Source organism: Mustela erminea, chromosome 6, assembly GCF_009829155.1.
Source record: "Mustela erminea isolate mMusErm1 chromosome 6, mMusErm1.Pri, whole genome shotgun sequence".
NCBI classification, from domain to species: domain Eukaryota; kingdom Metazoa; phylum Chordata; class Mammalia; order Carnivora; family Mustelidae; genus Mustela; species Mustela erminea.
Window position 1 is genome coordinate 5,200,106 of NC_045619.1, and position 21,148 is coordinate 5,221,253.

At 48.4% G+C, this 21,148-nt stretch overlaps 1 protein-coding gene across 5 annotated transcripts in view; it reads left to right on the forward strand.

Moving 5' to 3' along the window:
• Positions 1 to 591: 591 nt before the first annotated feature.
• EFCAB6 (EF-hand calcium binding domain 6) overlaps positions 592 to 21,148 on the forward strand; it is a 220,497-nt gene continuing 199,940 nt past the window's right edge. For 2 of the 5 annotated variants that reach the window (XM_032346007.1, XM_032346008.1), the window contains exons 1-4: positions 592 to 680; positions 1,869 to 2,060; positions 7,745 to 7,851; positions 18,569 to 18,717. In XM_032346007.1, coding sequence (XP_032201898.1) covers positions 7,781 to 7,851; positions 18,569 to 18,717 — 220 coding nt within the window. In that variant the 5' untranslated portion in view covers positions 592 to 680; positions 1,869 to 2,060; positions 7,745 to 7,780. Of the gene's footprint in view, positions 681 to 1,868; positions 2,061 to 7,744; positions 7,852 to 18,568; positions 18,718 to 21,148 lie in introns of those variants that run through there. The other 3 variants (XM_032346009.1, XM_032346010.1, XM_032346014.1) reach the window with 3 other exon arrangements.

Here is a 21,148-nt window from a genome sequence, read left to right on the forward strand (position 1 = left end):
GGGAGCGCGGTTAACTGGAGGCGGAGGGTGCAGCGAGGCGGGAGGCGGGAGGCGGGGGTGGGGGGGTGAGGGGACAGGCCGGCCCCGCCTCCCGGCGGCTCTCGGCCTCTCGGGGGCCGGCAGGGCACAGCCAGGCACACGCAGTGCCGCAAGGGCCACCGGCGCGGCGAGCGCTACCCTTAAGAAGGGCGCAGCACGCACTCCGCGCTGCACCCGCATTCTTCCCTTCATCCGGACCCCAGGCCCCGCTCTCCTATGCTTGGCTTTTACAGGCCAGGCTGTCGGCTTCTCACACCCACGCGCTTCGATGCGGTTCCAAGGGACCAATCCGACCGCCCCCTAGCTCGAAGGCCACGTCACAGAAACCCACTATCGTGACGCCCTCGCCGGGGCACTCCGCCGGTTCCCGCGCCCTGCGCGCAGGCTTCCGGCGGAAGTTCCTCCCGCGGGGGCGGAGCACCGGTCCAACCTGGTCACGCCTCTCACTTACCGATTTAGCCAATCGGGGCCTCGCTTCTTGCCGGGTGCGCAGACCCCTCCTCCAGTCAGCGCGTGTCATCGTTGCTCGGGCAACAGCGTCCTAGAGGCGGCGAGTGGGCTGGGCTTCTGTGGACGCGCGGCCTGGGGTCCGCGCGCTCTGCGGTGGCTCCGCGAGGTGGAGAAGCGACAAGGGGGCTCGGGTAAGGCGGTGCGGCCTCGGAGTCCCGACCCGCGCGCTAACCGAGGGCAAGAGGAGGGTCGGGGCGGGCGGCTCTGAGGGTCCCACAGCCCGGGCGGAGAAGGCTGCGGCTCACCGCTCGCCCGGGCACGCGGAGCCTCCTGCCCTCAAACGTGCCAGTGGGCTGGTGACTCGCTCACCGGGTCCGCACGTGTGTCAGCCGGCGTCGCAGGCTCCGGCGCTACTGCGGTCCGGGGTGCGGTCCCCGTGCCGTGGGCTGACGTCATATTTGGGGAAGGCCGACCACGACGTGGGAGGTGGCGACCTCTTCCTCCCCGCCTCTGTGGAGGTCGCACGGGAAATCTGTGGCAGTGCCTTCGCTCACTCCGGTTTCCAGACTGTTCCGTGCCCCTCGTTTCACGGGTCCCCACAGCCACCTGGAGGACCATTGCCTCCCGCTTGTAGACGGGGAGCTGAACCCTGCGGCGTGAAGGGGATTGCGCACACTCACCCAGCCAGGGAGCCGCAGAACCGGAGTTCAAGCCCGGCATTTGTGTCCCCTGCTAAGAATCTCTGGCCTTTCTAGAACATTCTTTGTCCTCAGCCCACACCCAGTTATCCTTGCCTCCCTCAGAAATTTTGTCTGGAAAGCGCTTTGTGAAACGCCCTGTTGCCCAGAGCATCCTTACCGCCGCGGGCTGAGGCCCCCCTGGCCTCCCCTCGTCCTTCTGTCCTTTCCTCCCCTCCTAAAAGTCGTTGCCCCTCAGACCGCCTTGTCCCTGTTAAAAGGACTCTTACTCGAAAAGAGCGATTTAAGAACGCTTCTTGAGTCCTGTGTGCCCCTAAATGGGTGGACTTTCAGAAATGCTGTGAATGAACTTGACTCACACACCGTAGTCCCTCCAACTCTGTCCTTTATCCATTGCCTTCCGTTCCATAAAGATTGACTGGCTCAGTGGGGGGCCGGGTCATTCAGAAGCGGAACAGGCTTGGCCCCTTGGATTATCTGGGAGCATTTCCTTCCCGCTCAACCCTGCTGCAAGCTTCTTGAGGGCACGCGGGTTATTTTGGTGACCTGTGCTTTCCCTTTCCCTCCACCTTCCGTATGCTGCTTGGCTCGAGGGAGGCGCTTGCAGGAACTTGTCAAGAAGCGCTTACTTGAGACTTCCAGTTTGCTCTCCAACTTTGGCCCTTTCCTGCCCTTTCACAGGCACCCACCTGATCCCCCATGCACGGAGATCTCTCCGGCGCCCACGCTGTGACTCCTGCAGCTGACCGGCACATGGACACAGATCCAGCTCCAGGACGATGTTCAGTGGGCTGGTGCCTGCCCGGCGCAGGAAGCCACTGGGAGGCCACTGGCTGTTGACAGGACAGCTGCTGTGATACAGCTTCTTCGCAGGTGTGTATTGAGGTTGTATCGAATGCTGGAGGTCAGCAGTCGGTGAGCGCCCCCGAAGGTCTTCCTGGATGGCTCCTTCGCCTGCCAGGATGGTCCAATGTGCTGTACGATGCGCGTGTGGAAGTGCGAGAGGCACAAGATGCTAACGCTGCCTCCCTCCCTTCAGATACCGGGAGTGAGCTGACCTTTTTGCGAACTATATTTAGATATAGGCTTGCACCATCATGGAGATTGGATTCTTGTAACTCTTAAATATTAATACACCTTCATCGAAATGCTACACCATTTGGAAGAGGAGCTTCAAAGCAAAGAGACGTGTTTGAGAAAAGCCTGTGAACAGAGAGAGCCCATGAATATGTTCTGTTTCTAGCCCCGAAGAGCTTCGGTTTCTACCTCTTTGCCTCTTGGTTTTGACCTTTTACTGTCTCTTTCCTGACTGACGTTGTTTTGGGTGCTCGGGTTGTTTTTCTTCTCTATACCTATTTATCTGTAGTTTTATGACTTCTGCTTCTGCTTCTAGCCCTACGGTGACCACTGCGACTCCTGGCTAGTACTTCCCGAGCACTTACTGTGTTCCAGGCACCACCCAGGGCCTGGCATCCTTTTATTTATTTATTTATTTATTTATTTATCAGAGAGAGAGAGGGGAGAGCGAGCACAGGCAGACAGAATGGCGGGCAGAGGCAGAGGGAGAAGCAGGCTCCCTGCCGAGCAAGGAGCCTGATGTGGGACTCGATCCCAGGACGCTGGGATCATGACCCGAGCCGAAGGTAGCTGCTTAACCAACTGAGCCACCCAGGCGTCCCCCTCTCATCCTTTTTTAAGTTTAGTCCTCACCACCTATTTCCAAAAAGGAACAGTCACCATTTTGTAGTTGAAGGAAAAGGGACTCAGGGAAGTTAAGGGCCTTCCAAGCTGAAAAATAGTAGAGTGTGCCTTGTACCCCAGGATTGCCTGATGGCAGGACCTCTGTGTTCTTGACTCGTGCTCCTCGCACTCAGATATTTATCTGCTCCCTAAGTCCCCTGAGGCTTGGAGATGACGCCCAAGAATAGGTATAATATGGTAAAATAAACACATGTTCACCAGGATCGCGGAGACTACAAGTAGAACAGGAAAGTAACATCACGGCGGCGGGGGTGGGGGTGGGGGAGAAAGTATTCAGATTGTCCGTAATGATTAACACAGGGTGCAGACTTAGTTGTAGCTTCTTGTTAACTCAAGAAAAAAGAAAATGGTCGCGGGGGAGTTGAATTTATTTTGTTCAGGCAAATAAAACATTTTTAAAAAAAGATTTTCTTTATTTATTTGAGAGAGAGGGAGAGCAAGCGAGGGGACGGAGAGGGACAAGCAGACTCTGCGGTGAGCACAGAGCCCAGTGTGAGGCTTGATCTCACGCCCCTGAGATCATGACCTGAGCCTAAATCAAGAGTCAGACACTTAACTGAGTGAACCACCCAGGTGTCCCCGGCAAATAAAGCATTTTAATTCATCTGGAAAACTAAAGCTTTTGTAACATGTAGGTCTTTATCACAAAGGCTGGGCAGGGCTTGGTTACTACAAGGACAGGTGTAGGCTCCGGCTTCTCACCGGTTAGGGGGAGAATGTGGACAACTGAAAGGACTGTGGACGGTGACTGTTTTCAGTAACGCCTTCTCAGTTTTATCTCCACCCCCTGCCCCCGGGGCTTTGTAATGCTGGTGTCCTGTCCCCTGGGTCCGTTCCAGTCATTTGTTTGCTCACTTACTCAACAGTTGTTCACTGAGCACCTGCCGTGTGCCACTGCGGTGACGGTCATGTCACTGTCCTGATACTTTTCTTGCTTCCGCCCTATCACTTTCTATGGCTGGGTTTTTTCCTGGACTGACTTTGGTTTGCCTTCCCTTGTGGTTTTTATAAAACCCTGAGAGGATGCTCACCACTTACACTGGGGCTGCTCACCTGCTTCTGCGCCTCTCGTGTGTGTTCTGTACCTTCCCAGGACCTAGAAAATGATGGCAGTTACCAAATCGTATGACCCGCTCTGCGTCCGCTGCTTTGGGTAAGGTTATCCATGACCCTCCCGCAGCGTGGACAGCGTGGCGCTGAACGATTTTTGGTTCCCTGGCCCTTTGAGAAGCTGGGGAAAGCAATATGTCCCCTCTCTAGAAAGATCATTCCACAACACCTTTGCATTTAATCTCCGAGGGTTTGAAGGTCTGCGAAAGCACACACGTGGACCGTGTCCCTGGATTCCAGGTTAAGAATATCTCCTTCAACGAGAGATGTTGTTTCCATGTTGAAGATAAGGAAACCAGGTCAGGAAGAGGTTAATTAACTTGTGAGTTGGACGGTAGGTGGTGGAACCAATTAGACCCCAAGTCTTCTTGACTCTAGACTCTCTGTTTTTTTCCCATTGTCCAGAAGTGTAGATGCTCCAGAAATGACTGACGGGGTGTATGGAAGGATAAAAAGAGAACTTTCTGGGGTATGTGTCCCAAAATATGATAAAACATCCATATGATACCAGATTAGAGAAGGAGAAAGATTTTTCTCAAGTATTCGGATTTAACTGCCAAAATCTTTTTGTTGCTTGCAACTTTTCCCAAGTGACAATCTCTCCCCCCGCCCCCACCCTGTGATACTAGTTCCAACAATTTTTGCTTCTGATGCCATTTCTGTTTGGCTGCACACATTTCTTACTCTCGTGTTGAATTATGTTTTCTCTGGATGCCAAGGCAGATGGATGGCACTTTTGTTATGATTCTGTTATAAATAGCATCTGTTAAAAACTGGACATTAATACTTCTCTGGCAAATAAACAAATGTAGCAGGGAAATAGCCCTCCAATTTTGGTTGCCTGTGGCTGAGAAGTATATGTGATGGGGTCTGTGACTTGGTGCTTTTGGTGGGGGCATTGGTTTTATGAGCCTTCTTAATTTCTACCTCACCAAGTTCTGAAGTAATTTTTTGGTTAAGGTTCTATTTTGAGGTAATCTCTACACCAAATGTGGGGCTCGAACCTACAACCCCGAGATCAAGAGGCACACGCTCCACCCCCAGAGCCAGCCAGACGCCTCTAATGTCATTGATGGGTGTCTCAGAGTTATCTTTATTTGGAGAGCCTAAACTGTGGGTGGCGTGAAGCCAGAGATGACCTACACGTCAGAGTGCTGTGCTCCTGCCCAGGGCACGACTCAGCTTCTGGAACCAAGGGTAAGATTAGCCCAGCCTTCTTGCCCTCACCATACTAGGTGTTGTCTGCTGTGGTCCATCGAGAACAAAGCTCAGTGTGTTGAGTGTGAAGCGGTGGGATCAGCCCATTCCTCCACTGGAGGGCTCACCGACCAGCAGGGGCCATGGATAAATGGCCAACAGAAAATTCTGGAAGCAGAGAATCAGAGCGCACAGAGTAGTAGGGCTAGCAAAGGAATGGAATTACCGTACCTTAGACCTTTTCGTCCTTTTCTTTATTAAATAAAACACCCGGCAAAACAAAACCATGAGACCAGATTCTCTGTAAAAGCTCAATTAGTTTCAGTTAAAGAAGATAGGAAGGAAGCAGGAGGGACGGCGCCCTCCGTCTTGAAGGGTGAGCTGCAGGGGGCAGGCCGGAGGGGTGGAAGGAAATTGTGGCAAAAGCATGAGCCCGAGCTCGGGTGGGGAAGGACAGGGCCTCTGCGGAGGTCTGTGTGAAAATATAGGCTACATGGAGCACTGGTCCCTGGCGGTCACTTAGGGCCGGTTACTCATGATGGGAATGAAGGATCTTTCCCCCCACAATCAGGGGTTTGACTTCAGTCTGGATGCTTTGGAGAAGTCTTGCATTTTTTTTTCTCTTTAAGCTTAAAAAATTTTTAACTCTTTTTAAAAATGTTGCAGAATCAGTACAGAAAGTTCCTCTGTGCCCCCAGTCTTCCCCCTCCCCACCCCGGATAACATCGTACAGAAGAACCACATAGCACAGCGATGGGAATCAGGACAGCACTAGGGACTAAAGCACGGACTGGATTCAGGTCTCACTAGTGGGACATGCACTCATTTTCTTCTCGGCACATCGTTCTGGGAGATTCTAACACATGTATAGTTCCGCATGGCATGTTTTTAAGCCAGGGAAGAACACAACTCTATGTGTGCGTGAGAAAGACCGATCATGGCAACGGGGAGCATGGGTTAGAGGGAGAAGGGGGGCCTGGGACACATGTGCAGGGCTGTTCCCGTAACCCACAGGAGTGAGGGCGAATGCAGCCATGATGTTAGTGGTGGGGAGAGGCAGGGAATAATAGATCGAAGAGTGTTTTACAAGTAAATCGACAGCTCTTGCCAGCTGCTCAGAAAGAGAGCTGGAGGCCACAGTTAAAGGCAGAGATTTCTGCCTTGACTTACCAAGGTTTAGGAGCGGAAGCAATTTCATTCATTCACTCAGTGAGTTTAAGCACCCTTGGCCGCTAGTTCCTGGCCCAGGATCCGGAGGTATACAGATGATGTGAATTCACTTGGCCCTTGCTTTACAGCCCTCTTTACAGAGACAGGCATTAACCGAATACTCATGCGGATAGGTAAGTCATTCCAAACTAGGCTGAGGGCTACGAAGGAGAGCAGAGGTCGCTGTGGAAGTGTGTAATGGGGACATGGTTAGTGGGGGGGGGGCACCGAAGGAGGCTCCCTGCGGAAGTGTCATTTGTACTGACGTCTGAAGCATTGGTTTTGGGGGGCAGCAGCAGCAGCTCCTGGGAACTTTCCAGTGAGGCATGTTCCCAGGCCCCCACCATCCCCATGATCTAGATCTAGGATTGGGATCTGGAGCTGGAGCCCAGCGCTCTGTTCCTAACAAGCGCTCTGGTGGCTCTGATGAGAACCAGTGATCTTTGCAGGGAGGAGCACATGAGGCAGGCCCGAGAGAAGGATGAGTGGTCTGGGGACAGGGTGTTGGGGGACATGCTACCGCACTCAAAAACAGAGCTTCCACATAGGAAGGCCACATCAGAGGGACGGCCAAGGGTCACTGTGGCTGAGGCTCAGGGAACTGGCAGAGGAAGACAGCAGGAGGAGCACGGCGTCCTGCACAGGCTCGTGGCAACCGTAAATGACTTTGGTTTTAATTCTCAGGGCAATAGGAAGCAGTTGGAGTTTTTAAAGCAAGGAAGTAACATGAGGACATCAGTATTTTAAAGTAATTATTCTGGCTGATGTGAGGAAACTAGAGGGGGACCACAGTAGGGTTACATGTGTGATATTGTGTGTGTGTGTGTGTGTGTGTGTGTGTGTGATATGGGCAGATGAGTGGTGGTCATACTGTGCTGACGTAAGTTCACTCCCCTGGGAAACGTACAATTTAGTATGAATTCACGTAGAGGACCTGCCTGAGGTTTTGTTTTAAGATTTTATTTATTTGACAGAGAGAGCGCTCGCAGGGAGAGCAGCAGAGGGAGGGGAGAACCATCTTCTCCATCTTTCCTGCTCAGCAGGGAGCCCGATGCGGGGCTCGATCCCAGGACCCTGAGATCCTGACCTGAGCTGAAGGCAGCCGCTTCACTGAGCCCCCCGGGCGCCCCTGCCTCAGGCGTTTGACGCAATTCTGCAGGAGCTTGCAAAATCCGTTGATTATTCTGCAGAGCCGCGGGCTCCATTCTTGCAGCCTGCTAAGGTAAATAAGAAAATCTGCCTGCCAATCTGTGCTCACTCATTGCTCTCTTATTTTTCAGAACCCACAAATTCAGAAGTCGTTAATTTTGAAGGAAATGAAACGAAGTAGCACCAAAACGCATGAAGCCACAGTCAACAGCACAAAATCCTGCAGCACCAAGGCCAGGTGAGCCGCCTCTGTCTCCTGAATGCCAGTGTCCACCAGTGGGACCGAAGGGAGTGTATGGTGTCCACTGGTGAGGCCGAAGGGGGCGAGCGCGCCCTACAGGGCTGGGTGTACGACCTCCCTGGAGAGAAAGTGCTTTACAGGCTGATCATGATCCTGGGATCGCTCCCATCGGGTTCTTGTCATTCATGCAGAAGGTGCATACTAAATGCTGATTTGGGGGCCAAAATGGTCTCGGAACTTACACATTTATCGTATTCACAAGCATCAGCGTATACATCTTAAAGCTGAATGTCCTTAATTCGGGGCTCTACGTGATGACAGATACTCAACAAGTCTGGGGACATGGAAAAACCAGGGAGCCCGCTTCCCTGCGGGGGGCACGCAAGCCCGGTTTGTCCGTGGCCGCATATGCTCCATTCGCCCGATAGGTGGCAGCAGCGTCAAAACTTTCGCTGAACTCCGGAGGGGAAAGCATCGCGACTTTCCCTTGCCAGCATCCTAGGACTTGCACTACACTATAAATAGGATGTGTTAAACGCTCCTTGTCTGCTCACAGGAGCTGGAGGAGAGCGCGTAATGGTTTCCAGCTCCTACATTTTAAAAGGCTGCCAGGGAAACAGTTTCTGAGATGGAACAGCTGTCTGACAGCCGACGTGCGGTCAGTTCTTCTGACACAACTTGGTTGTCGCCTGTTGCCGTGTCTGCCATCGTGTTAGGCGTGGGGGTGTCTGAGAATGGTCATTAGGTAAGAGCGAATTTCTGTGACACTTCCTGACATTAGGTGTTTGTGTCTGGGATTGGGAAAGCACGTCGCCAACAAAATGGTGTAAGCTTTTCCTCCAGGATCTGTGCTCCCACTGAGAGAAGTTATCCCAAAACCACAACACTCAGTTCAGTTAAACTTGACCTTCCTTAGTTTTTGGACCACCGTGATCGGATGTAGCTCCCGGTATCGTGACGCTAATCATCTCAGGGGAAGACAGGGAAGACAATTACAAGGGCCTTGGGTGTCGATTGAGAGCTTTTGGGCCACGGTCACTGGTTCTCGGGGGTGGGGGGGCTGAGAGTGAGGAATCGCGTGATGCTGAAACTTAGGCCCTGGGAGGCAGGAAAGGAGGAAGATGACCCTAAACGGGTCCAGAAGTAGAGGGACGAGTGTGCATGTGTGCGTGTGCGTGTGTGTGTGTTGGGAGGAGAATGCTGTTGCGTGACAGGGCTGAGAACATCCTTCATGCATTAATTTGAGAAATACTTCCAGTTACCTTCCGGGTACTCTGGGGCTGGGGGCGCAGAGGCGTAAAAGCCCCATTTTATGTCATGGAGCCTGTAGTCTGCATTGTCATTCCCCACACTTGACTGTGGCTTCCAACCGTGGGGAGAGCGGTGCCAGGGAAGGACCAGCGGTGATGAGAGGCCGCACAGGAGCACACAGACAGGGTGATCGGGGAGACCTCTCCGAGGAGGTGACGGTCATACCCAGGTCTGTGGGTGACAGGAGTTCGCTGGGGAGAGAGGCCCTGGGCCGTAAGAGGCCAAGAGGGGAGCATGAGGAAGCAGGAGCTGAGCTAGGCCATGGCTGCCTGGGGGCCCCATAGGCATGTTCTTTACAACATGCCACGAGACGTTTATCAAAGAGCATTTAAAATAAAAGAGATCGCTGCCTCCCCCACGCCACGTAGCTACTTTCGTCCCATGTTGTGGACCCTGTTCACACGTGAAAACACATTTCTTTATTACTGTGTTCATAGTGTCTACCCCACAGAGCTTTTTCTCTTAACATTGTCCTAAACACGTTTTTCTGTTTCAATATATTTATAATCATTATTTATACTACTCCGTTAAAGCATATTAATGTTGAGAGGTTTGTGTTAAATTTCGAATTTGATTTCTGAGTGTGTGTGGGTTTGTCTTGTAACGTGTGTGTGTTGGGGGACTTAGGCTTGGAATTTATGCTGCAGGAGAAGGTACTGGTTAAAGTGAGGTCCGGGAGGAAGGTGAGAGCCGTGTGGGGCTGTGGGGACAGCGTGAGTAGGGGGGGCCCTTGGTGGAGGATGTCTGTGGCTCAGACTCGTGGGGCTGCAGGCCCTAGAGGCAGGTCACTTTTTAACCACAGATTTTTCTGCTAAATTGAATTCAGTTGACTGGCTAAATTGTTTTTTACGATACCCTATCATTTGGAATATATTTCTAAATCAGCTTGCATTCTTATAATCCCTATGTTTAGAACAGTAGACGAGGGGTTGCCAGCAGAGTCTAGAATATTGAGGGGAATATGAGGCTGAGATGGGGGAGGTGGCACAAGCCCCGGAATCCTAATATATGATTAGATTATTATGGAGATGATTTGCTTTTAATTTTCTACATGTTCTTTTGAGTAGGTTGCACAAGTGTTAGACTGGCAAACGCAAGGTGTCCCTTCTAGAATATTGACAGGGTTTTCATATTATTCTATCAATATATGCAAACTTCATTGTTCTCATGTATTTGTTTTTGTGAGAAGGCACACAAGTCACTCATGCATCTGTGCAAGTACACGCACACACATGCATGCACACGCGCGGGCACGTGCTCGCACATACACACCCCTGGCACAACTGGGCAAAAAGCCTAGCATTAAAATCAGCAGAGCTCAAGTCTGGGCTTCATGAGTGAATTTGGCTCTTTATTTATCTCTTTTCTTTTATTTTCTCTCCAGTTTAATTTCCCCACCTCTAAAAATATGGGTAATGGTATCTGACCCGAAAGGTCGCTACAAGTTTGATGTTTAACGGAGGGTTGGCAAGATAGCTGCTCAGTTATAGCTAGGCGAATCTACTAGAATCACTTCAGTTTAACATTTGTGATCTTTTACTTCATTTTGATATTGAGCAGGAGACTTTACAGAGCCTCCTTCTAAATCTGTAGACTCATACATCAACTTCAGGGTCTCCTAAGCACTGGCTTCAGCCTGTTAAGGCACAAATGGCTGGGCCGCCACTCCCAGAGTTTCTGACTGGCTGGGCTGGGTGGGACCTGAGAAAATGCATTTCTGGAAAGGTTCTAGGGGATGCTGATACTGCTGGTTAAGGGACCACATTTTTTTTTTTTTAAGATTTTATTTGTTTATTTGACAGATATCACAAGTAGGCAGAGAGGCAGACAGAGAGAGAGGAAGAAGCAGGCTCCCTGCTGAGCAGAGAGCCAGATATGGTGCTTGATCCCAGGACCCTGGAATCATGACCTGAGACAAAGGCAGAGGCTTTAACCCACTGAGCCACCCAGGTGCCCCAAGGGACCACATTTTGAGAACCACTCTTTAAAGCTACATACGTGTCTGTGTGTCTGCTTCAACCGCCTTTCAAAACTATTTTTTTAAAGGTGCAAAGGAAATACATTTCAAAATAAAAAATCAGTAATAATTTAAAAAAACTCATGTTATATCTTCCTGAGGAATCTACAGATGGACTAGCTCTTTCCCCGTTGAGGTGACCTGAGGACGGCATCTCTTGGGAAAATTCCCGAACCCCGGAGAGAGAGTGATTTAGTTCAGGTTCTCAGCCACTCGAGGACAGGAAGTCACTGCATTCCTACCTGCTACCTCAGAGTAATTGTCCATGCAGTGGGGATATCTTCACCTGTGCCTGAAAAACGTGGCGTTTTCCGAAAAGTCCGAGTTCAGACGGTGAGCTGCTAGAAGTCGGGGGGTTCAGACTTCTCCTTCTTTCCCTCCACCTGCGCCTGCACGGGGCCTGCCGAGTTTGCCGAAGAATGAGCGGGCCGCCGGAGGATAGTTGCTTGGAAAGATTTCATCCCATGACTGCTGAGGTCTGTTCATGTTGTCAGACCTACCTGGGTCTGGCGGTCTGGAATATTCCCATTGTGAGTGAAGTCTCACGGGATTTATGATGCTGCGATTGGTGGAAGTTGGAACTGGAGGAGACCCACCAGGTCATCCAGACCGTCCTCCCGCTGGAAGAGGATTATTCCCTGCAGCGTGCTCAGTAGCATTAGGAAGAATTACTTTTCATATGATTATTTTTTTTTTCATGCTGTCTTCAACTAAGTGTTTCTTGAATTGAACCGCTTTGTATTCAAGTAATAAAATGCACAACAGGCAGTACATTTCTGGGTGATTATCTCACTCCTCAGGTGGTGTAATAAGGCACGAGGCCAAAGCCCTGGCATGCCTTATTGTTATTAGGAAGGGAATTTATGGATAAAATAAAGCAAGTGGTTATTTGCATCAGCAATCACTGCAACCAGGAATGCAGTTACAGCGGGGCGTCCCCGCGGGCTTGCAGAGCAGTGGTGAGGCTGGGGGACAAGCGTTCCTCACCAGCCCCGCAGCTCGGGGAGCCAGAGCCACGCCACGTCCTGCAAGGTGCTCGTTAGGGGTTGTGTCAAAAGCAACAGGAAGACCTTGGTCATGGTGACTGGATGAACTTGACCCGTGGGACGAGCTCTCCTCCCGGACCTGGCTCTGGTCTCACTGGCACCATGGGAAGCCCAGTACGTGCTTGGCCCTGAAGAGGCTTCGGTGCTGGGTTTTCCTAAATCTGAAGCATATTTCCTGGCTCTGAGTTAGTCCCCAGTAAGGGCTCATTGAATTAATGTCATTTTTTTTGTTCTTGAAATTCTTCATGAGCCTGAGTTTCTGGTCTCTTCTCTTGCTCCGGCCCGTCCGGTGATACTGGGACTTCCCATCACGTGCGGGGCTCCACTCTGAGCAAGATGTGCACGTGGTGTCCCTTCTTCCAGCACACACTCGCCCCTTCCTGGATCCAACTCACTTTTCCAAAACTTTGCCCCCAGTTACATCCAAGGCTCTGCCTCTCTGGGGCCTGGCCCTTGAGTTCCTGCCCACGGAGCTCAGATGCGCTCTTACAGCTCCCTGGTGGTGGTCCTCCTCCTCCCATCCTCCCTTGGCCTTCTCTTCTAGATGACTTCTCACTTAGTCCTCTCTCCCGAACCCTGGATTCCTCTCCTGTCCTCACTCGCTGCTGATGGCCCGACATCCTGTTTCATGGAGGAAACAGACGCGAGCCCCAGGGAACACCCTACCCTACCTGCTTGTCACCATGTCTGTGTCCTCTGCCTTCTCCTTTGTCATGAACCACAGACCAACTGTGCTCCTAAAACAGGCTGATCCAGGAGATGAGATCCTGTCTCCACTGGTGAACCCATGGAACTGGCAGCTTCTCCTTTCCATCCTGCTTTATTATTTTTTGCCTACAGAGAATCGCTACTGGGAGTATCCACTCGGGAGCCCCCATTCTCCTGATTTAAAGACATTCTTCCTTGACCCTCCTGCCCACCCCAGGCACCACATCGTTTCTCTGCTTTACAGCAGGGCTTCTTTCCCTCTGAGTTTACTTGTGACTCACTTAGGCTCCCCCACAACTGCCCAGTTCCCCCAGTATGGCGTGTCTTGGGGTTGTAGGTACCACCCATGGGGCTTAATCCACATGATTCTTGGTCCTTATCTTCCTTGCTGATCACTGTGGCGTTTGACACACACCATCTCCCCCTCTTGAAACCTGTTCCTCACTCGGTTTCTGGGCCCCTCCGGTCTCCTGATTTGCTCCGTTCTCACTGGCCGCTCTTTTTCGTTTTTTGCTAGTTCCTCCTCATCTCCCTGGACTCTGAAGGTTGGAGTACCCCCAAAGCTCGGCTCTGGCATGTTTTGTCTTTTTACACCTGCTTTGTCAGGGGGCTGACCCCATCGTGCCTTATATCCATTGTGTGCGGACCGTCCCCACACTTGCATCTTCGGCGCTGGTCTCTTCCCCAGAGCAAAGGCTCATATAGCCAACTGCTTATTCAGTATCCCCCGGGGAGGTTAACAGATGTCTCCAACTTAACACGTGCAGGATGGAACCCTTGATCTTCCCCTCCACACCTGTCCTGCTTGGGTCTCTCTCATCTCAGTTAATGACTACTCCTTCCAACCTTTCTCCTGCGTGCCAGATCCAACCTTAAGAAAATCCAACTGACCCTGCCTTCAGTCTGACTTTTCCAACACTTTCACCGAAACCATCTTGGTCCAGGCCACCATCTTCTCCTGCACGCATAATTTCGGTGCATTTGGTCCCCTCTTCCCTCCCCTGCCCCTTTAAGTCTATTCTTGACATATAGCCAGAGGAATCCTTCAAATGCAAAGGCAGATCATTACCCTGCACGTAACTCTTCTCCGCGTGTAACCCTCCAGTGGCTTCACATATCACCCTCAGAGAGAGACTCATTGTCACAGGAGCCCACTCAGGTCCTCTGTCTGGCTTCCTCTTGCTTCTTTGTCCCCTTAATGGCATTTTCCCCTTCCTGGTCTCTGATCTGTGCTCAGTGTTATCTGTTCTCTTCCCCGGCTCCATTTATCTTCACGGTACTTGTTCACAAGTGTCATTTACTTAATTACTGTTTGTCCTTCAGTACTAGAATATAAGGCCCATAAAGCCCATGATTTTGCCAGTTTTGTTCATTGACCCCCAGACTTCTAGAAGGAAGTTCAGTAAATGTATTTTGACTATATGAACACATACCAAGCCATGTTCTTCTAGAAATTCACCCGTGCTATGATCCTAGGGTTCAGTTAAACTTAATCCAGTTGAAGGAAGATGTATGTGGGACTCTGCTGACCCTCACATGGCTTCAGCCCTGGTATGGTCCCTGCCCACAGAGACCTGTACAAATGAGACAGGTCTAGGCCAATAACATGCCAGGCAATCAGGGACTGCCCAAAGAGAGGTAGACCAGAGCACCAGCTGGTGTGTATTTCTTACACATTAAAGAAAAAATTCTGATTCATTTCTTGAACTCTGTAAACTTAAATTCTTAAAATCTAGGGCTTTAGAGCTAGTTTGATTCTTTATGCTGATATAGTGCCATGCACGTCCATCTGTTTTTGAATATTAAATAATTACACACTTACATTTAACCCTGAAGTCTACTAGGAGAAAATTCTTCACTAAAACTTCCTTGTAGAGCTAGAGCTGGATACCTTTTATTTCCTTTTCTTACCTAACTGCTCAGCTAGAACCTTCAGTACAATGTCGAATGAAGGATGTTCCCCCTCATTTTAGGGCGAAGGCTCACTGCTTTTGTTCTTCTACCCTTCCGTGTGATACTGACTGTTGCTTTTTCACTGGTGCCTTTTGTTGGGTCAAGGAAGTTCCCTCCTATTCCTAGATTATTGAGTGTGTTTATCATGAAACAGTGTAAGTTTTTGTGAAGTGCTTGTTCTACATCTATCGAGATGGTCATGTTTTCTCTTGATTGTCTTAATGTGGTGTATTATAGTGATTGGTTTTTATATGTTCAACCACCCTTGAGTTCCTGGGATAATCTTACCTGGCCATGACATCTAATTTTTTTTACATGGTGTTGGATTCCATTTGCAAGTATACTGTTGAAGATTTTTCCTATATTCCTAAGGAATATTGGTCTTTAACTTTCTTTTTTTCTGATGTCTCTGTCTGGATTTGGTAATACTGGCCTCATAGAATGTGCTAGGAAGTGTTCCCTCTTACTCTTTTTTGGAAGAGTTTGTGAAGGATTGGTTGGTTTTACTTACTCTTCTTTAAATGTTTGGTAGAACTTAACCAGTGAGCCCATCTGGTCCTGGGCTGTTTTTTTTTGTGAAAGCTTTTGACTTCTAGTTTAATCTCTTTACTTGGTGTAGGTCTACTCAGATTTTCTGTTTCTTCTTCAGTCAGTTTCAGTAGCTTGTAGCTTTCTAAGAATTTTTCTAGTTGGTGTAGGTTAGCTGATTGGTGGGCATGTAATTGTTCATAGTATTCCCTTATCCCTTTTGTTTTGTGAGATCAGTAGTAATATTCTTTATTTCATTACTGATTTTCGTACATTGAGTCTTTCTCACTTTTTTCTTGGAGAGTCTAGGTAAAAATGTATCAGTTTGCCGATCTTTTCAAAGAACTACCTTTTCATTTTTTTGGTTTTCTCAATTTGATTTATTTCTGCTCTGATCTTTATTATTTCCTTTACTCTATTTAGATGGGATTAGTTTACTCTTATATTCCTAGTTTCTTAGGGAAGGAGATTAAGTTCTTACCTTGAGGTTTTCTTCCTTTTAAAAGCACTATAGGCATTTACAGCTATAAATTCCCCTCTAAGCACTACATTCCCTAATTTTTGGCATGTGTGCCTTTGTTTCTATCCACCCAAAAGTATTTGCTAATTTCAGTTGTGATTTCCCCCTCTTTGATCCTCTGGGTTAGTTAAGAGTATGCTATTTAATTTCAATATGTTTGTGAATTACTCAATTTCTTTCTGTGTTGGATTTCTAATTTCATTCTAGTGTGGCTAGAGAACATACTTTTATTATTTCAATATTTTAAAATTTATCAGGACTTACTTTATGTCTTAACACATGATTTATCCTAAAGAATGGTCCATGCGCACTTTAGAAGAATGTATATTCTACCATTGCTGGGTGGGTGCTGGTTAAGTCTAATTGGTTTATGGTGTTGTTCAGGTCCTCTGTTTCCTTGTTTATCTGAATAGTTGTTCTATCCACTTTAAAGAGTGGGCTTTGACATCTTCAGATGTTATTGCTCAAGTGTTTGTTTCTCCTTTCAGTTTTATTGGTTTTTGCTTCATGTAGATTGGGTCTTTGTTATCAGGTGTGCATGTGTTTATGTTACCTTATTTATTCTTTCTCTAATAGTTTTCTTTATGTAAATTTGCATTTCTGACGTATCATTCTTCCTTTTCTTTCTTTTTTTTTTTTTAAGATTTTATTTTATTTATTTATTTTACAGAGAGAGATCACAAGTAGGCAGAGAGGCAGGCAGAGAGAGGGGGAAGCAGGCTCCCCGCTGAACAGAGAGCCCAATGTGGAACTCAATCCCAGCACCCTGAAATCATGACCTGAGCAGAAGGCAGAGGTTTAACCCACTGGGCCACCCAGGCACCCCAGTTCTTCCTTCTTTCTGAAGAATTAAATTTTTTTTTTTTTAAAAAAGAGGCCTGCTGGTGTCACATTTCCTCAGTTTTTGTTTGTCTAAGGAAGTATTTATTTGTCTTTAACTTTTGAAGGAAAATTTTGTTGGATATAGAATTCTAGATTGGTGCGGTTTTTTCTTTCTATACTTTAGATATTTCACCCCACTCTTTTCTTGCTTTTATGGTTCCTAAAGATAAGAATGTATGGGCCTTTCTTTCTTTCTCTCTCTCCCCCTTTTTTTTTTTGCATGTCTCAGAAATTTTTTGTTGGAAACTAGACACTTTAAATAACATGGTAATTTTTCAAATCATATTCTTTCCACTTTTCATGTTTTGGGTTTTGTTTACTGACCTTTCTAAACTAACTTTGTGAAGTCTGTATATTTTATGGAGGACAACCACTGAAGTGTCTGACTGGTTAATTGAGTGGTAAGCTCGTGGCTGGACAGAGATTTCCTTAAATGGCTGCAAACAGTCGTCTTCCAGGCTTTGCTGAGGGGCTGTTGGTGGGTGCTGGCACTTTCTTCAGTCCTCTGCCAGGGAGTTTACAACTCTTTCTTTGGCTTCACTTCCTGCTTGTGCAGAGCCTCAAGGTCAACCATAGGTGAGACTATAGGGCTGCTCAGTTCTTCCTGAGCACTCTCACTGCCCTCCGCATGTTAGTGGCTTTCTAGATTCTAAAGAATATGTGGGAGCTTCTCAGAGCCCCTGTGGACATCTCATTCCCCAGACTGCCCTTTAAGGTTTTTGGTTAGTCTGTTATTTGCTCCATCTATTATCTTGTGTCTCAGGCAGCTAGAAGGTTTTGTTTTGTTTTGTTCTGTTTTGTTTTAAGATTCATTTATTTGATAGTGAGAGACACAGCGAGGGAGGGAACCCAAGCAGGGAGAGTGGAATAGGGAGAAGCAGGCTTCCCTCTGAGCAGGGAGCCTGATGTGGGGCTCAATCCCAGGACCCTGGGACCATGACCTGAGCTGAAGGCAGAGGCTCAACTGACTGAGCCACCCAGGTGCCCCAGCAGCTAGAAGTTTAGACAATAGTCCTGTCTGATTTTTTTTTTTTTCCAACAAATGCCTTTCGACAGTTTCTGGTAATGGGGCTTGAAGGAGCTCCAGCCCTATTCTGCCCTTTCCAGTAATGGGCAGGCTGCTAGGTTTTTACTGGAATTGCAGGCTTTTGGTTTCAAGGCCACTCATGATTTAGGGGCCAGGTCGGGGGGACAGGGGAGTTGAAATGTCACAGAACTTGATGTGTGTACTCAGGTTCTGCCATATTTCTTGACTAAGGGATCCCTAGATTATTGCAAACCTTTGGTTAATTTCCAGAGTTCTGAGAAAGTTGGTTCTGACCATTTTTGCCTGTTTTCTTACAACTTTCACGGAGGAGAGGATTTCCAGAGGTTCTTACTGCGCCATTTTTGGTGCTGTTGTCTGCTGCTCTGCCTCTGACAGTGCTGGATATGCAGTGAGAGCATGGAGAATCCAAACCTTCCACCCTCACTGCCCACTGAAGAAACGAGTCAGTGGTAGTCAAAATGCTGATGAATTTTCCTATCTGAGAACTTCCTTATTTTCCCATCTTTGAAAACTATTGGATCTGCTAAAAACAGGTATAAAATCACGATTTTGTGTTTATTTTTGGAAGAGTTTTTGGAACATTGGCAAGAAGAACATTGAGAGCCTCTGGCTGTCCTTTCAGAAAGGGAATAGATAGGAGGTCGGCCACTTTCCTAATGTGTGCTTGAAGATAATGTAATCTGTTCTCTTTTATGTCACAGGGATTTAATGCACAAAATGGCAAATGTAACAGATTGGCATATTTCGTATCCTTACACACGGAAGTTCATGAATTTAAGACCTCACTCTTCACCATGTAGAGTGTATTCAAGGAACGGTTTCCAAAATATGCTTAGACCTTTCTCTTCGGGTGAGTATCATGAAGAAAATCCACCAACAGTAGCCTCTGTACAAAAGCTTCGCCTCTTATTTAACCATAGGCGATAGAGCTACAAAGTAGATTCTGGTATTGTCCCTATGTTCTTGATGGGGAAACTGAGACAGAGGGTGATCAAACAACTTGCCCAAAAATTACATAGTTTTGAAGAGACAGGGTCAGGATTTGAGCCCAGACAGCGTGATTCCAAAACCCGTGGACATAGTACTGTGCTGTCTGCTAGATCTCCTTACTTAGTTTTTCTAAATTAGTAGACATTTTTTTTTTGAGCAGTTTTAGGGTTACAGAGAGATGGAGCCAAGGAACAGAGAGTTCCTGTATACTCCTCACTCCCCACCCCCCGTGTCCCTCATTGTCAACATCTTGCATTATTGGTGACGTGCCGTTCTCACCGCAGATGAGCCAGTATCTGTCCATTGTCATCAACACAAGTCTGCCGTCCATGGTAGAGTCTGTTCTTGGTGTTGCACTTTCTCTGCGTTCTGATAAACATTTACGGACACATTTCCAGCATTACAGTATCACACAGAATCATTTCACTGCCCTAAAAATCCCCTGTGTTCCACCTATCCATCCCTCCCTGCCCCTAGTCTGGGCAACCACTTGTCTTTTTACTGTCTCCATAGTTTGCCCTTCCAGAAGGTCCTAGAGCTAGAGTCATGCAGTATGTAGCCTTTTCAGATGGGCTTCTTTCCCTTAGCGGTGTGCAGTTAAGGCTCCTGCCTGTCTTCTCATGGTGTGATTGTCTACTTTTTAATCTCTGAGTGATATTCTCGTATATGGATGTACCACAGGTCGCTTATCTCTTCTGATAGAGAGTTTTTGGTTGCTCTCACGTTTTGGCAACCACGAATGAAACCTCAGTAAGCATTTTCGTACAGGTTTTGGTGTGGATGTAAGTTTTAAACTCATTTGCATATCTCCATTTTAAAGCGCTAAAATTTAAGATAATTATTTCCGTGAAGTGTATGTCATTTCATCCCCCACTTCCTCCTTTCCTGAACATCTTCTGAGCCCCAATATGTGACAAGAACTGTCACAGGTACTGAGGATAAAGAAATGGGTCCAGTAGAGGACCTGCCCTGGAGGCGCTCACAGTCTAGAGGTGGGATAAAGAACTTTAGTTGTGTGTTTATCACACGAAGCGAACACGGTAGGCGTATGCCCTGTGGTGCCAGGAGGCCTCGAAGGGGACACAGGCAAGGATACACTGAATTCCGCCCTGTGATGGGGGCAGGCATTGCAGTCAAGTCTGTACTGGACACCGTGCTTCCTCACCGGGCAAGGCTTGAATCACGTGGTCACAGCCATCTACTGGGGAGCCTGGAAATACAGACCTTGGGATGCCGGACTGTCTCCCCAGATTTCAGGGTCTCTGGTTCTACAAGAGGAGGGGGGAATGGACAGTGGGGGCCGGCTAGCAGCTTCCAACACCATTCCGCAGGTCTGTGTGTACACTGGACTTCGGACACATCTCAGTTTCCCTTTTGTACCTAAAGAGAAGTCCGGGGTGAAGCAGGATTGCTGGGTCAGAGCTGTTGCCACTGAGGCTCTTGAGGAGCTCCCCCACACTGCCTGTCAGAAGTTCGTGCCTGGGCATCCCCAGGGGAACATTGGAACATGTTTGTTTTTAAGAATATTCTCAGTTACATCTTGTCCATTTGATATGCAAAGACAACATTCTGTTGTGATTCCATGTGCCTTTCTTTGACATTCAGGGTAGCCACGGTCCTCTGGTGTGTCAACTTCCCGTCTGTCTTTTGTGAACAGCCTCACTGATATCCTTTGCCCATTCACCTGCAGTGGGTCTTTCCAGGGCTTCATAGGTGCTCACTCCTTAGGGAAGATACTCATCCGTCATCTGCCTTCTCGTGCCGTTGGCATCTGTTTTTCCCTTTGTCATTTGCCTTCCATCCTTATTGATGGTAATTCTCAATACTGAATTATTTTTTCTTGTTTAAATTAAAAGTCTCCCAGCACCACTTGTCCCCCCAGAGGTGGTCAGTGGGAAGCGTTCGGCGGGTCTCTCTCTCATACACGCACGTGTACGTGGAGGTGACGTATTTGTGTAACTCACGTATTAAGTAAGCATGGCTCACAGGGTGAACCACAGATATGAGACCCCCTGTTTCCTTTAAAAATTTTTTTTTAAATTTTATTTATTTGACAGAGACAGAGAGATCACAAGTAGGCAGAGAGGCAGGCAGAGAGAGAGAGGAAGGGAAGCAGGCTCCCTGCTGAGCAGAGAGCCCAATGCGGGGCTTGATCCCAGGACCCTGAGATCATGACCTGAACCGAAGGCAGAGGCTTAACCCACTGAGCCACCCAGGCGCCCCTAAAATGTTTTTTGCTTTATGTTCAAACATGGAGAATTTTGGTTGACCCGACTTTCTATTCACCAGGC